The sequence below is a fragment of the Ahaetulla prasina genome, chromosome 1 (genome assembly GCF_028640845.1).
Source record: "Ahaetulla prasina isolate Xishuangbanna chromosome 1, ASM2864084v1, whole genome shotgun sequence".
In the NCBI taxonomy this organism is placed as follows: Eukaryota; Metazoa; Chordata; class Lepidosauria; order Squamata; family Colubridae; genus Ahaetulla; species Ahaetulla prasina.
In genome coordinates, this window is record NC_080539.1 from 362604958 (window position 1) to 362621500 (window position 16543).

At 42.1% G+C, this 16543-nt stretch overlaps 1 protein-coding gene across 2 annotated transcripts in view; it reads left to right on the plus strand.

The window, feature by feature from the left end:
• ATP8B3 (ATPase phospholipid transporting 8B3) overlaps nucleotides 1–11212 on the plus strand; it is a 137712-nt gene extending 126500 nt beyond the window's left edge. Inside the window, exons 25-28 of one of the 2 annotated variants that reach the window (XM_058163367.1) lie at nucleotides 353–592; nucleotides 3474–3612; nucleotides 5987–6117; nucleotides 9374–11212. In XM_058163367.1, coding sequence (XP_058019350.1) covers nucleotides 353–592; nucleotides 3474–3612; nucleotides 5987–6117; nucleotides 9374–9652 — 789 coding nt within the window. In that variant the 3' untranslated portion in view covers nucleotides 9653–11212. The remainder of the gene's footprint in view (nucleotides 1–352; nucleotides 593–3473; nucleotides 3613–5986; nucleotides 6118–9373) is intronic. The other variant, XR_009152748.1, reaches the window with a different exon arrangement.
• Nucleotides 11213–16543: the final 5331 nt, after the last annotated feature.

Consider the following 16543-nt stretch of genomic DNA (forward strand, 5'->3'; position numbering starts at 1 on the left):
TATGTTTAACCTGCAACTCAACTGCTTCTACCTTTCGCCGCGAGCTGAAGACATATCTATTCTTTCGAGCAGGACTGGCTTAAATAGGGTTTTTAAATATGGATTTATTGGGGTTTATTTTTTATATTTTGTATGAATTTTAAATTTAGGCTATTTTGAATAAGTTTTTAAAAATGTGTTTTATTGTAATATATTGTATTATTTTATTTGCCTGTTCACCGCCCTGAGTCCTTCGGGAGAAGGGCGGTATAAAAATTAAATTATTATTATTATTATTATTATTATTATTATTACTGCTCCAAGCGGCCTTTTTCCCTCGTTCCTGAATTGCCTTCGCTCTTTCTCCCATTAGGATGTGAATGCCAAGAAAAGTCTGCAGTTCCCTGAGCTGTACAAGGCAGGTCAAAAAGACCTCTTCTTCAATTTTGAGATATTCTTCGTGTCGTTCATTCATGGATCCTTTGTCTCTTTGGCCAACTTCTACGTCACCATGTGGGCTATGGGGGACAGATCGGGCATCCAGGTCACGGGTGATTATCAGTCCTATGGTATGATTATTGCAACCTCCGCCATCTTGACAGTCATAGCTGAGGTGAGTAACTTCATGTAGTGGTGTTGGGGAGGTTGAGTGTGATGGAATTTCTCTATGAATTCCCATGGGAGTAGATTTAGGAGCAAATGCCTCCAAAAACATCCCTGAAAATACTGCCCAGAGATAGTCCAGAGTTGACACAAAATAAAATGAATAAAGAGCTGGTTCAGGATTGTGCACTGTCATTCAGGAAATGCTGAGAAAGGGAAGAAACCTTTCTAGAAAGATCCTGTCTCTGCTATAAGCACAGCACATAAGGGTACTTTTTAAACATAAATTTAAGAAAGCTTCAGAGAATAGCTTGACTCCCTCTTCTTTGTGGCAGCCCCTGAGATATTGGAACTCTGCTATCATGTCACCCCTAGTCCTTCTTTTCATCAAACTAGACATACCCAGGTCCTGCAATCATTCTTCCTATGTCTTAGCTTCTAGTCCAGAGGTGGGTTTCAGCAGGTTCTGACCAGTTCTGGAGAACCAGTAGCGGAAATTTTGAGTAGTTCGGAGAACCAAGTAGTAAAAGTTCTGACAGGCCCCACCCCCATCTATTCTCTGCCTCCCGAGTCCCAGCTGAACGGGAGGAAATGGGGATTTTGCCCAGGAGTGGGGTGGGAATGGAGATTTTACAGTATTTTTCCCAGGGCTGAAATGCTCCCGGTTTGCACCGGCTCCCCCAATTTGGTAGTGATGGCGGCTGCTGGTTCGGATGACCGGTAGCAAAAATCCCTGGCCCCGCACCCCCTGCCTCTGCTGAGCCGCACCATCAGCAGAGGTTTTTTTTTTTACTTTTAAAAATTTTTCTTCAGCCGAAACATGCCTTTAAAAGTTAAAAAAAAAAATCCTCTGATGATCGCGGGGCTGAGCAGAGATCATCAAAACTATTTAAAAGTTTTTTTAAAAAAACCCGCTTCAGCCGAAGGGGAAAAAAAAAAGAAAAAAACCCCAGGTTTTAAAAGCCTCCTCTGGCGATCCCAGAGAAGTTTCCTGATCCTCACAGGCTTTTAAACTCACTTTTTAACAGCCCCCACTTACAGGAGCCCCCACCCATGCCCAGCCAATTCCCCCTCCTCACTTACCTCTAATTACTGCTCTTTCGGGCTGGCAATGCTATGCTTTCTTCAGCTACTGAAGAAAAGAAAAGAAAAAAAGCTTGCTTTGACTTCCTGCTTTGCTGGCTGAGGAACTCTGGGATTTGAAGTCCACAATAAAATAAAATAAAATAAAATAAAATAAAATAATAAAATATTTGTGCAGCTTTCTGAGATTTGGTGTGTTTCTGTAGTTGGTTTTTGATACCTCTTACTGTTTTTTATACTTTGTTTATTATTTTTATTATTTATTGTTATTGGCCACACCCACCCAGTCATCTGACCACCAAGCCACACCCACCAATTAAGCCACGCCCACAGAACCTGTAGGGAAAATTTTTAGATTTCACCCCTGATTCTTCCCCTGCCACACCCACCATGCCATGCCCACCAAGCCACACCCACAGAACCAGTAGTAAAAAATGTTGAAACCCACCACTATTCCAGTCCCCTAATCATCTTTGTTCTCTGCACTCTTTCTAGAGTCTCAACAGCTTTTTTATATTGTGGCGACCCAAATTGGATGCAGTAATTGTGCATCCAGTTTTGGTTGCCACAATATCAATTGTGATTCAATTGTGGTTATAAGTCGAGGATTACTGTAGCGGGGGGGGGGGAAATGCACTTTGATGCCACAACTGTTGTGGAGAGATTCTAAGAGACAGAATCCTACTCATCTCCCATCTGTTTCTTTTCATTTTCGGGGGAAATTACAGTCTCTCCAAAACTTTCTCTTGATCTCAGAACTGTTAAACAGTTCTCATGAAAGCATAACCTGAATGAAATGAGTTTGACCCTCTGCTTGACTGGGTCTATTTGATTCCCCCCTCAGGATTAGTTTACTACCTCAATTGACTCCATTTTAACCTCCCTTAACCCAGTCAAATGCATTATGGGAACAGGATCAGTATGTCTGACACAGTAAAGTTTATTTAAAGCAATCTAATGCAAGTATAGTACATATATATTTTTATAGGAAATTAATGCAGTGAAAATGAGAGATATATGCCCAAATTTTGTAGCCACTCTTTCCATTCTCCTCCTAGCTGGTTTCTTTCTTTCTTTCTTTCTTTCTTTCTTTCTTTCTTTCTTTCTTTCTTTCTTTCTTTCTTTCTTTCTTTCTTTCTTTCTCTTTCTTTCTTTCTTTCTCTTTCTTTCTCTCTCTCTTTCTTTCTATAATTTTTTTAAATTTTCTTTTAATACAAACATTTCATCTTTCATTAAACAGTTTGTCATCTGAGTACATATTTTTGTGTTATAACAATTAAAATTTACCATCATATTCATTATTTATATCTATTCTTGTATTACTACTAATACTTAACATACCTACTATTACAACATTTCTCTTAACTTATTTCCCTTTATAATATATTACTTTCATATTTATTCTCTAAGCATTGATAGAATAACTCCCAAATATTGTAATAGTCAGATTCTTCCTTTCCTTTAATTACAAGTGTTAATCTATTCATTTCTGCACATTCTAATATTTTCTTAATCATGTTCTTGATCTCTCTCTCTCTCTCTCTCTCTCTCTCTCTTTCTTTCTTTCTTTCTTTCTTTCTTTCCTGCCTTTCTTATTTTACAAATAACTCAAGGCGGTGAACATATCCAACACACCTTCCTCTTCCTAGTTTTTCCACGACAACAACCCTGTGAGGTGGGTTGGGGTGAGAGAGGGTGATTGGCCCAAGTTTTGCCCTTCTTCTCCTCCAAGTCAACCATTTTTTTCCATGGCAATTCTGACAGTGTCTTTCCTCCCCCCCCACACCCCGCCTTCCCTCCTTGCATAGATTATGCTGGAGATGAAATTCTGGAACGTCTTCTCTTCCCTGGCCATCTTGATCAGCCTCCTTCTTTATTGCCTTTTCACGTACATCACTCAAAACTTCGAAGCCTACAGAACCTCTCCCCAGATGTTCCCCTTTCCTGGTAAGTTACCTCCAGATGAAACTCTTTGGGTTCTTTTGCATGTGCAAAACTAAGCTGCAAGCTTGATTGGCTCCTGGAAGGGCTTGAGCCGTACTTTATTTACAATCCGGTCCCAAGATTAGGGGTGGGCTCAGGGATAAAATCTAAAAATTTTCCCTACCGGTTCTGTGGGTGTGGCTTAGTTGGTGGGCGTGGCTTGGTGGTAGGATGACTGGGTGGGCGTGGCCAATAACAATAAATAATAAAAATAAAGTATACAAAACAATAAGAGGTACCAAAAACTTTCACACTTTACACACACACAACACAACACAACTGACTCACACATAATGTAAAAGCAGCTGCTCTTCACCCAAAATGGCCCCTGCAACATGCAGGAACCTCACACAGCCACAAAACACTCAAAAACCAACTTTCACACTTTACACACACACAACACAACACAACACAACACAACTGACTCACACACACACACAAAATGCCACATACAGCTTTGTGAGATTTTGTGTGTTTGTGTAGTTAGAGTGAAACACTACAGAAACACACCAAATCTCAGAAAGCTGCAAAAATATTTTATTTTATTATTTTATTTTATTTATATTTTTTAGATCAAGGGTCTCCAACCTTAGTAACTTTAAGGTTTGTAGACTTCAATTCCCAGAGTTCCTCAGCCAGCAAAGCAGGCAGATTCAGTTGCTGACTAGGAGATGGATTTCAGGCAGGCATAATCAGTCGCTAGCTGATGCAACTGATGTAAAGCATGGCTTTCCCAGCTGGAAAGGAGCAGTTAATTAGGTAAGCGCCTTATCGCAGCCCAGAACCTCTTAAAAGGAGGTTTTCTACAAGCTCTTTGACTGAAGAGCTTGTTGAAAACATGTTTTTTAAGGTTCTGGTGATGAGGAACTCAGCTGGGATCGCCAGAGGAGCCTTTTAAAACCTTTTTTTTTTACAACCTCTTCGGCCGAAGAGGTTGTTAAAAAAAGAGTTTAAAGGGTTCTGACGATCTCAGCTGAGCCACGGGATCATCAAAGGCTTTTTTTTTTACTTTTAAAGGCATGTTTTCAGCTGAAGAAAAACTGCTTTTAAAAGTAAAAAAAAAAAACCTCTGATGAAGGTGCGGCTCAGCAGAGGCAGGGGGCGGGGCCAGGGATTTTTGCTACCGGTTCTCCAAACCACCCGCCGCCATCGCTACTGGATCGGGCAAGCCAGTCTGAACTGGGAGCATTTCACCCCTGGGTGGGCTGCTGGGGGTTTGCAGGGGTTTGGGAAAACCTCTAGCTAAGATTCTGTGCAGTTCAGAGAACCCCCAAATCCCACTCCTAGTTTTGAATGCAGGCTCGGGGAGGGTGAAAAACTGGCCTATCGGAAGTTTGAGAAGCCCGTTTCCAGCCTGCAGGGGGACTCCAGAACCTGGGGAGGCCGTTTTCGCCATCTTGGAGGCTCAAGAAAAGCCTCTGGAGCCCAGGGAGAACAAAAATGCCCCCCCCACCTCATGGTGCAGGAGGCCGACTCGGCCACACCCACCATGGCCACGCCCATCCCGCCACTGGGCAGAGAACCCCTTGCTAAAATTTTTGAAGTCCACCCCTGCCAAAGATGTTAAAAGAAAGAGAATGAAATAAATTGGATCCCTTATTTACTTTCTCCCAACTTTTCCTGCCTTAAAACCATAATATTCAACATTAAAAAGAAGTGGGAACAGCCTAAGGAGGGGATTGGTTGGTCCAGCCCAGAAGACAGAAGAAGGGATGGACCATTTGTGGTCCATGTGCTGGCTGAGGAATTCTGGGAGTTGAAGGCCACAAGTCGTAAAGTTGCCAAGGTTGGAGACCCCTGGTTTAAACTATTCTCTATCTTAATGTCATCAGGTTGATCCTTAAAACAGCATGCAGGAGTCCTCAACTTACAACCATTCATTTGGTGACCATTTGAAGTCCCAATAGCATTGAAAAAAGTGACTTATGACTGATTTTCATACTTATGACCGTTGCAGCATCCCCATGGTCACAAGATCACTTGACAACTGGCATGAATTTGTGACGGTTGCAGTGTCCCAGGGTCACGTGATCCCCTTTTGAGACTTTCCAACAAGCAAAATCAATGAGGAAGCCAGATTCACTTAACAACTGCAGTGATTCATTTTACAACTGTAGCAAGAAAGGCCATAAAATGGGGCAAATCTAACAAGCATTGTCTTACTTGGCAGCAGAAATTTTGGGCTCAATTATGGTCATAAATTGAGGACTAGCTGTTTATTTGTATGCACACACAATAACACAGCACAATAACAGCCACACTGTTATGGAAACTCAAGTGTAAGGTTTATCATGTTGTGTGAATTGCCCTCCTCAAAGCATCTTCCTTTCTCTTCCAGAGGCCACCAGGAACGCTCTGACTGACCCAACTGCTGTGTTTGTCATCTTGCTGTGTGTTGTGGTGAACATCATCCCCTCCCTTGCCGTCCGTTTTGTGTGCAATACCATCAGCCCTTCAACTATGTCAGAGGTGAGTCCAGCTTTCCCAGGGCATCAAGCGTCAAAAGAGGGTTTGATTGGGTTGCAAGGACCGTTGGAAGGAGAGGGACGGATGAGTGACTTTAGCTTGATGAACCAGATTAACTAAAAAGGCAGGCTTTTAAATAATGAGTTTCTTGGATGAAGCTATTCTGGTTTGATTCTGATTTGGAGTATTATGTGAGCTCAGAAACTAGATAATGTCAGTATCCGGTTAGAGCAGGGGTGTCAAACTCAATTTCATCAGGGTTGTGTTTGACCTTGGGGGGGGCATGGCAGGGGAGGGTGTGGCCAGTTCAGCATCACTCATGTCGTGTGGGGGGGGAGCCTGTGGTGGCCCAAGCGCTCTGCCAGCTAAATGGGCTCCCGAGCCCCATTTTCAGCTGCGATGGCCTCCTGCAACCCTCTGCCAATGAAAACGGAGTTCAGGAAGGAGGTCCCTTTTCAGTGGCAGAGGCACCATGGGCCAGTCCTTTGCTTTTTCAGGGCGGCCCCACGGGTCATTTCTAAGCACCGGATCCAGCCCACGGGCCTTGAGTTTGACACCCCTGGGTTAGAGACACTGTGCAAATCTACCCTTGATTTGTCTGCATTTGGGGCAAAAGTTAACTAATTGGTTAAAGTTGGAAACTTTTTCACTTTGCTGCAGCATTACTCAACTGTATTAACTTTAAGATGGTGGATTTCAATTCCCAGAGTTCACCAGCCAGCCATGCTGGCTAGGGAATACTGGGAGTGGAAGTGCCTGCATCTTAGAGCTTCCAAGCTTGAGAAACATTGTTTTAGTAGTAGAGAAAACTAGTGACCACCGCAACATAATGTGCTAAGAAGGAAGCAACAACTTAGGTAAACAGCCAGACACGGTCTTGACAGAACAAGTTTCAATTTTTAATAATATGTTTCACTTTTAATCATGCTTGTTTTATATTTTTTATAATGAGACTTTTTATGTATTGTTGCTTTATTTGATTGTTGTATACTGCCCAGTGTCATTCCTGGATAATGGGCAGCCATATAATTGTGATTGAAGATGATAGAGATAGATAGATAGATAGATAGATAGATAGATAGATAGATAGATAGATAGATAGATAGATAGATAGATAGATAGATAGATAGATAGATAGATAGATAGATAGATACAGTAGATATAATGAAGATAGAAAGATAGATATAGATAGATAATGATGATGATAAAGATAAATAGATGATAGAGATAGAGATGATGACAATAAAGATAGATAGATACAGACAATCAGGCTTTTGAGTGCATGGCAATAAGCGCTTATTTCGGGGTTCAAAAAATATAAGACAGGGTCTTATTTTCGGAGAAACACAGTAGATAGATAGATGATAGAGATAAATAGAGATGATGATGATAAAGATAGATAGATAGATAGATAGATAGATAGATAGATAGATAGATAGATAGATAGATAATGATGATGAAGATAGATCATAGATATAGATGAAGATAGATGATAGATGATAGAGATAGAAATGATGACGATAAAGATAGATGATAGATAGATAGATAGATAGATAGATAGATAGATAGATAGATAGATAGATAGATAGATAGATAGGCAGACAGGCAGACAGACAGACAGACAGACAGACAGACAGACAAAATGTAAATATTCCTTTGCATCCCTATTTCCTTTTTTCTCATTCACCTACATCCCAACCTACATTGGACAAGAAACAAATGAACAAAACAAAGATTCTTTCCGATCCACTCAGATTTTGGTATTCCCGTTTTTAGTGGTTCCCCAGCCTTCTCCACTGTGTGTTTTGTACTTAAGTATGGGTTGTTCTTGACTTTACAACCATTTCTTTAACAACCATTCAACAGTGCTGAAAAAAGCAAAGTCAAAGGGGAAAGTTAGATTCCCTTAATGACAACAGGTATTCCTCGACCACAATAACCACAATTTAGCCCCAAATTTCCATTGCTAAGGAAGACAGTTGTTAAATAAATTTTGCCTCATTTTACAACTTTTTTTGCGGCAGTTGTTAACTGAATTGCTGCAGTTGTAAAAGTTACATTTGTTAAATGTATCTGGCTTCCACATTGACTTTGCTTGTCAGAAGGTTGCAAAAGGGGATTCCCTTCACCCCAGGGCTCTGCAACTATCCTGAATACATGGCAAAATTGCTAAGTGTCTGAATTTTGATCAGATGACCATGTGGATGCTTCAACGATCATAAGTATGAAAAATGGTCATAAGTCACTTTTTTCCTTGTAACTTTGAACAGTCACTAACTAAATAGTTGCAAGTCAGGGACTACCTGTTGTTTGCACCTGACACCATGTGACCAGTGGTGAAATCCAATTTTTTTTACTACCGGTTCTGTGGGTGGCTTGGTAGGCATGGCAGGGGAAGAATACTATAAAATCTCCATTCCGACCCCACTCTGGGGCCAGCCAGAGGTGATATTTGCTGGTTCTCCGAACTGCTCAAAATTTCCGCTACCAGTTCTTCAGAACCTGTCAGAACCTGCTGGATTTCACCTCTGCATGTGACACATATACAAAAGGTTAGAGCTTTGCCCACATAGTAAGGAAAATTTACTTGCTAGGATAAATCTTTGGGATCCCCCTAAAACCTGCTCATAACCTTGTTGTAGAGAGAATGTGCTATTTTAGCCACGGCATTCCCAGGAGGTATTAACATTTAGTAAGTAGATCCTTTCCAACTTGGAAATGTCCAGATGGAGTGAGAAACTTCCTTGATGCTCAGATTTGAGGGCATATGGGAGCTGCAGTTCATCCCAGAGGGAGGATCGCAGTCTGACCTGAGCATAGTACATAAAATTATCTACCACAATGTCCTACCTGCCAATGACTACTTCAGCTTCAACCACAACAATACACCAGCACACAATAGATACAAACTCAAGGTAAACCGCTCCAAACTCGATTGCAGAAAATACAATTTCAGCAACGGAGTGGTCAATGCCTGGAATGCACTACCCGACTCTGTGGTTTCTTTCCCAAACTCCCCAAACTTTAAGCTTAAGCTGTCTACTGTTGACCTCACCCCGTTCCTAAGGGGTCTGTAAGCGGCGGATATAAGCGCACCCGTGTCCCTGCCGTCCCTGTCCTAATATTCCTTTTTTACTTACTCTTTTCATGTATCCAAATTATGTTTATACTTTTACCTGTTATCTTATATATGATTGACAAATGAATATGTTATGTTATAAGTTATATCATATGCCGATCCATCTTCCTTTCCTTTCAGATGTTTCAAGTCCGGGAGATCCAGAAGAAGCAATTGACGGTGGAGCTGACATCTCACAACAGTAGGAATTCACTTCTGAGGCGTTCCGGCTACGCCTTTTCCCACAAGGAAGGATTCGCCCATCTCATTGCCAAGGGAGCCAGTCTGCGGAGCAAGAGTATCCCTGTCCGCAGAAAATTGAACAGCTTGTACACCCCTGGAAAATACAACTCACTGCCAACTGAGATCAATGCTGCCCCTAAAGAAGCTTCTTCAGAGCAGAAGGTCCAACTCGGTTGAAGGAGACAAAGCCTATTACAGATAACAGGAAGGGCCATCGCTGGGCCTGTATTCCCTGTTTCTTCCTGAAACCGGGGGTTGCACTGGGCAGAAGCTTTCCATGGACAGTGTCTGTTTGTCATTCAGGAAGCTCCGAGTTTGAACCTTAGAGATATTGGACTCAGATTTCATTGATCAGATCGTCTCATTCTTTTTTTCCCCTGCCATATTCTATTCTGTGCAATATTCTTGTGAATGATAATAACCCACCTTGGCTAGGTTATATAGAGATGGTGGGTAGTCAGTGGATACCGGGTACTGGTCCATGCCATCCTAACGAAACGGTGTTTGCTTTGGTTTCAAATCTGGAAGGCTTTGCAGATCTCAGCCCAAAGTTCTCATCTCTAAAGGTAAAAGGTAAAGGTTCCCCTTGCACATATGTGCTAGTCGTTCCCAACTCTAGGGGGTGGTATTCATGTCCGTTTCAAACCCGAAGAGCCAGCGCTGTCCAAAGACGTCTCCGTGGTCATGTGGCTGGCATGACTAAATGCCAAAGGCGCATGGAACGCTGTTACCTTCCCACCAAAGGTGGTCCCTATTTTTCTACTTGCATTTTTTACGTGCTTTTGAACTGCTAGGCTGGCAGAAGCTGGGACAAGTAATGGGAGCTCACCCTGTTACGTGGCACTAGGGATTTTAATCGTTGAACTGCCGAACGTTCGATCTACAAGCTCAGCATCTTGGCCATTGAGCCACCGCATCCCTTTGTCTCTAGGCAAGTTAAAAGCCTCTGAACTATGCAGGGTACTTCCTGGTAAAGGAGAAAATCCTTGCTTGCAGAAAGTCACCATCTCAGGCAGGAGGGCCTCCAACTTCCAGTTATGGAAAGGGCAGATAGTGAATGCCAGAAGAAAGACTTACCATAACTTTAAGAGGTTTGGACTTCAACTCCCAGAATTCCTTGGTCACCCTGTCTTTCATGGTCACCATGACTTTCATGTCTTTCATGGTGTTTCAGATGTGTGAGCCTAAGTGATTAAGCTGGTTTGCAAAGCTAAGCCCAAACACCAGTGTGCCAAAAAGGAAGTTTTCTCTCCCAAATCAGAGAAAAGGCTATGCCATCCAGCACACTCGTCATAATGGTTACCAATTAAAGGTCTCTGGAAAGTCCATAAATAGGTCACCATTGCCAATAGCCTTCTCCTATTTGTTGACCCCGCTGTCTGGTATTTAAGTTTCATTTCCTTAACTTGTGAAATGCCAATTAATATAATTTGAGAAAGTAAGAGAAGGGCAACCGGATCCGACAGAATTACTACCTAATTTAGAACAAACAAGCAAAGAGCTAGTTGGGAGATCTGTGGAAGTCCCCCACAATCAGTCCTCATGCCAACTGCCTATTACCAGCATTCAGTATCTAAAGATAGACTGCTCCTGTTTATAGGTAGTTCCTACTCAGCTATCATAGCTTTACAGGCAGGGGGCAGACAATCAAAGAAATACGATGGCATAATTTTCAATCTATTTTTTAAGATTTATTTTAAAAAGTAGGGCTTTATCTATCTTTGCTGGCTGTGAGAAAGGTGAAAAAGATGTGTTTACATATTTCTTTTAAAAATATAATAAACATATTTTTTAAAAAAACAACCCCCTTTTTACATTGAATTTGTTTATAAAATCCTTCCTTCTTTGCCTCCCTCCCTCCCTCCCTCTCCTTCCTTCCTTCCTTCCCTTGTTGCATAATAGATAAAGAACCAGCATCCTTTCAGAAGTTGCTGAATAACCACTTCAAACACCCTCAGCTGTCATAGTTTGTGGTTAAGGTTGTTGGGAATTGTAATTCAATAATTTCTGAAAGGTTATTGGTTACATACCTTGTAATGTATTGTTTAATTTATATTGGGTGTCACATTGAGTGGTTCTGCCAGTATTTCTCAAACTTGCCAATTTTAAGAGGTTTGGTCTTCAACTCTCAGAATTCATCAGTCATTGTGCTGACTGGAGAGTTGAAGTCCATACATTTTAAAAGTTGCCAAGATTGAGACACTCTGCTGTAGAAGGATATGGTGGCCATACAAACTGTGTAGAGGTTTGATTGGGTTGGGTCTGTTACTTGGAACCTTGACTTTGCTGATGAACGGGTTACCCAAACAGATAAGGTATTCACAACCTTGAAGGAATTTCATTGATCATACCACATCTCTGTTTTTAATTAAATTCCTCAAATGTTTTCTGTGAGTCAAGAAAGCCCTTTGTTTCAGGTCGGGCATATTTCCCTAAGCAATTCCTTGCCTTTCCTGGTTCAGGGACAGAACAATACAACAGTTGTATTGTATTGTAACCTCATCGGGACTTTCTACATAAATAATATGTGCTCTATCACTGAAGATGCCACCTCGTCAAAAAATCTTGCAGTTCACGAGAATGACCAATGATCTCAAAGAAAGTATAATTAAGCTCCATAAATAGAAGCTAGATGACCAAATTTAACATATTTAATAAATAAAACTTAACAAATTAACATTAATATAGTTAATAACTTTAAAGGCTTTAACTGGCAAATCCTCCATCAAGAACAAGATTGGTCAAGATACTTCTTAACATCTCTGTTTATTTAAGGAAGGAATTTAACATAGAGTTTCTGACAGCCATTAGAAAAAACAAGAAGCACCAGTAGTACAACGATATCTGTAAAAACATCAAGGATAGAAACAGACACAGAAAAAGAAACTCTTCTAAAAGTTCTCTAAACCTGGAAGAAAATACCAAACTCGAAGTAGCATGCTAAAGATGTCAATGAACAGATAATAATTGATTCAAAGAAGATAAAAGATGGAAAGCAGATACTGAAATTCTGTACAGATAGTCTTTGACTTACAACCACAATTGAGCCCAAAATTTCCATTTGCTAACTACGACAGTTGTTAAGTGAGTTTTGCCCCAATTTATGACCTTTCTTGCCACAGTTATTAAGTGAATCACTGCAGTTATTAAGTTAGTAACACCGTTAAGTGAATCTGGCTTCCTCATTGATTTTACTTGTCAGAGGGTCACAAAAGGTGATCTGAATATCACCTCATTCATGATGCCGGGACACTGCAGCCATCCTAAATGCATACCAGTTGCCAAGCATCCCACTCTATAAAGCTCTAGTAAGACCATACCTAGAGTACTGCATCCAGTTTTGGTCACCACACTATAAAAAAGATGTTGAGACTTTAGAAAAAGCGCAGAGGACAGCAACCAGGATGATTAGGGCAGGGGTGAAATTCAAATTTTTTCCCTACCAGTTCTGTGGGCCTGGCTTGGTGGACATGGCAGGGAAAAGATATTACAAAATTTCCATTCCCATCCCACTCTGGGGCCAGCCAGAGGTGGTATTTGCTGGTTCTCTGAACTAGTCAAAATTTCTGCTACCGGTTCGCCGAACTACTCAAAATTTCTGTTACTGGTTCTCCAGAACCTGTTAGAACCTGCTGGATTTAGGGGACTGGAGACTAAAACATATGAAGAACGGTTACAGCAACTGGGCATGGCTAGTCTAGTGAAGGGAAGGACCAGGGGAGACATGATAGCAGTGTTCCAATATTTGAGGGGCTACCACAGAGAGAAGGGAACAGGTCAAGCTATTTTCCAAAGCACCCGAAGATCAGACACAGAATAATGGATGGAAACTGACCAAGGAGAGATTCAACCAAGAAATGAGGAGGAACTTTCTGACAGTGAGAACAATCAATCAGTGGAACAGAAGTTGCCTTCGGAAGTTGTGGGAGCTTCATCACTTGAGACCTTCAAGAAAAGATTGGAGTGCCATTTGTCAGAAATGGTGTAGAGTCTCCTGCTTGAGTGGGGTTTGGACTAGATGGCCTACAAGGTCCCTTCCAACTCTGTTAACCTGTTACCTGTTATCCAAATATTGATCCCTTGATCATAGGGATGCTGCAATGATCATAAATGTGAGACATGATCATGAATCACTTTTTTCAGTGCCATGGTAACCTCAGTCACTAAACGAATATTTGTAAGTTGAGGACTACCTGTACCATGGAGATGTCGCAAGATCCAAGATATTTTGGAAGATTGTCCCTATTTACAAAATCACCTGGTACTAGAAGAAGAAATTAGATCAACCCTCAGCCATTACCAAGTTGGAAAGCTATAAGAACTGACAGAATATTTAGAGAAATATGGCAAATGATCAATAAAAATTTCCACCCAAGCTATGCCAAAGCAATATATAGAATTGTCCAGTGTACATTAGATCTCTACATGGAAATGGAAATTTTCAAGATGCTTTTAGAAAAAGCTGAGAAACAAGAGACGTTACTGCTGAGGCGTGATGGCTAATTGAAAGAACTAAATAATACTAAAAAGAAGCCAAGGCTGTAACTGAAGATAAAAATGTCTCAGTTCTGTCAAACAGGTTTAGTTGTGAAATATCCTTAGGAAAATGTGAAGTTCCAAATAGCTCATTGTTGTTATTCAAAACTTACATACTGATCAGAAAGCCATGGTCCAGATCAGTAGTCACCAACTGGTGGTCCACGGCCCCTGGCACAGACACGTGCAATGAATGTTTGTGTTGCTGCAGAGAGTCTCCCCCTTTGGGGTCTTTTTGTGCAGGACAGAGCGGAGCAGAAATTCCGACTTGGGGTCTGCTTCACCTCCTGGTGTGGGGCTTTGGGCAAAGGCTGGAGGGAAGCGCCGCTGGTGGTAAAGAGCCGGAGGGCCTTGTTCCAGTGGGACTGCATCATGGCCTGGAACTGTCTGACCAACTCAGCACCCTGAGCCTCCAGGTGCCGGTATGTGGCCTTGCACTCGTGCAGGTCTTCCCTCTGCTTGGAAAGCCTATGCACCTAGTCCTCAGTGAAGTGCTTCTGCTGAGCCTCCTTCTCGGTCAGATCCAATTTGAACTGAGCCAGCTGTTTTGCCAACTCTTTCTTGTGGTGACTGCTTAGGTCACTGCTTCCAACAACTGCTTCCTGTTGGGGCCCTAAGGAGCCTGGTGGGAAGGCAAGGAGTGGCTGGGAGAGGAAGGGCGGGTAGAGGCTGGCGAGATACCCCTTGACGTGAGTGACAGTGAATTGATCACACTCACCCAGTCACATGACCAGCTAGCCATACCCACCTAGCCGGGTCATTAGGCAGAGCATATTAATGGTCTGCGGAATTTAAAATTACGAATTTTGTGGTCCCTGAGGTCCAAAAGGTTGGTGACCACTGGTCCAGATGAAACAGGGTGAAACTAATTGGCTCCATGTAAAAAAACGGTGTGCAATAAGGCTGCATGCTCTTTCCATATTCATTCAGCCCAAATGCAAAATATAAACATAGGGGGATACTTGACTAGAAAAAGATGAACCTGACTTTAAAAATAGAAGAAGAAACTGTTCTGACCTAAGCTTCACAAAATCACAAAACAGACTCCTTGTCCCGGGAAAAAAAAACCCTTTTTATTTGGCTAATGTGAATTCCTAGCATCCACATCTAGAAAAGTCCTGGCAAAAATTCTTTCAAGGGTGAATTGCAACCACAGACCTTATCAGTCCTTGGGTAGTTGACAGGCCAATAGCTTCCACCCTGTACAATGAAATACTTGGCAAGGCGTCTCTGTGAGGTACAAATTCAGATAAGCAAATCTTCACACTAATAAATGAACTAATTGTCTCCTGAGAACACCACTCCCCTTTTGCTCCTATTTATTCCCTATGGGAGGGGCCATTCAGCTTCCCCTTGTGCCTTTACTCCTGAGTCGATCCCTGTTGCTTAATTGTTCCCTTCTCCTGACAGCTCTGCGCATGCACACACCAGGAACAGGCTCCAGCTGTTCTTCTGCCCCATTTATCTCCGACTCCGAAGGTAGCTGATAACTGTCAGACGGCTCTGGCCCCATCTCTGCCTCAGATGCAGAGCACTCATCAGAGCCTTCCCCAGACTCCAGGACTGGCCCATGTTCCTCCCCAACCTCCTCACTGTCCGAGTCTGCTGCCACCTCCACTGGCCACTGGTGGACCACAACAGAAACATCAATAACTCGTGCTATGCTACTGACACTATGATAACTGAAAAATGTAATTAATGTGGAAACTCTACTAATGAAAGTTAAGCAGCCTGGTGAAAAAATGGGACTACAGTCAGATTTAGGAAGACCAAGCTAATGTCAACAGCTATACCACATTAAACTGTTGGATAGCTTCTGTCTTTTAAAATTGGAACCAGCTATCAGAAAATAAGGGGACGCGGTGGCTCAGGGACTAGGATGTTGAACTTGTCGATCGAAAGGTCGGCAGCTCGGCGGTTTAAATCCCTAGGGCTGCCGTGTAACGGGGTGAGCTCCCGTTACTTGTCCCAGCTTCTGCCAACCTAGCAGTTTCGAAAGCACACAAAAATGCAAGTAGAAAAAATAGGGACCACCTTTGGTGGGAAGGTAACAGTGTTCCATGCGCCTTTGGCATTGAGTCATGCCGGCCACATGACCATGGAGACGTCTTCGGACAGCGCTGGCTCTTCGGCTTTGAAACGGAGATGAGCACCGCCCCCTAGAGTCGGCAACGACTAGCACGTATGTGCGAGGGGAACCTTTACCTTTACCTATCAGAAAATATGCCATAGTTAACCCTTGGTAAAGTAGCACTAAAAATCTTGGGAAAAATATTCAAATGCCGTCATATCTCTTTATCTATGAAGAATCATGCAGATAATAGATTTTCTATGGAAGCAAAAATTGAACCCTGAGGAAGATTAAAAGAATTTTAGACTTTGGTATTGGAGAGGTTTCATGAGAATATCATGGGTAGCCAAGAAAATAAGCATGTGTCGATCATACAATAAACCAGTGTGGAGTTCTCACCAAAAGCACAAATGACCAGGCTCATAATTATCATTGTGGGAAGATCCAGCTCTCTTGAGAAG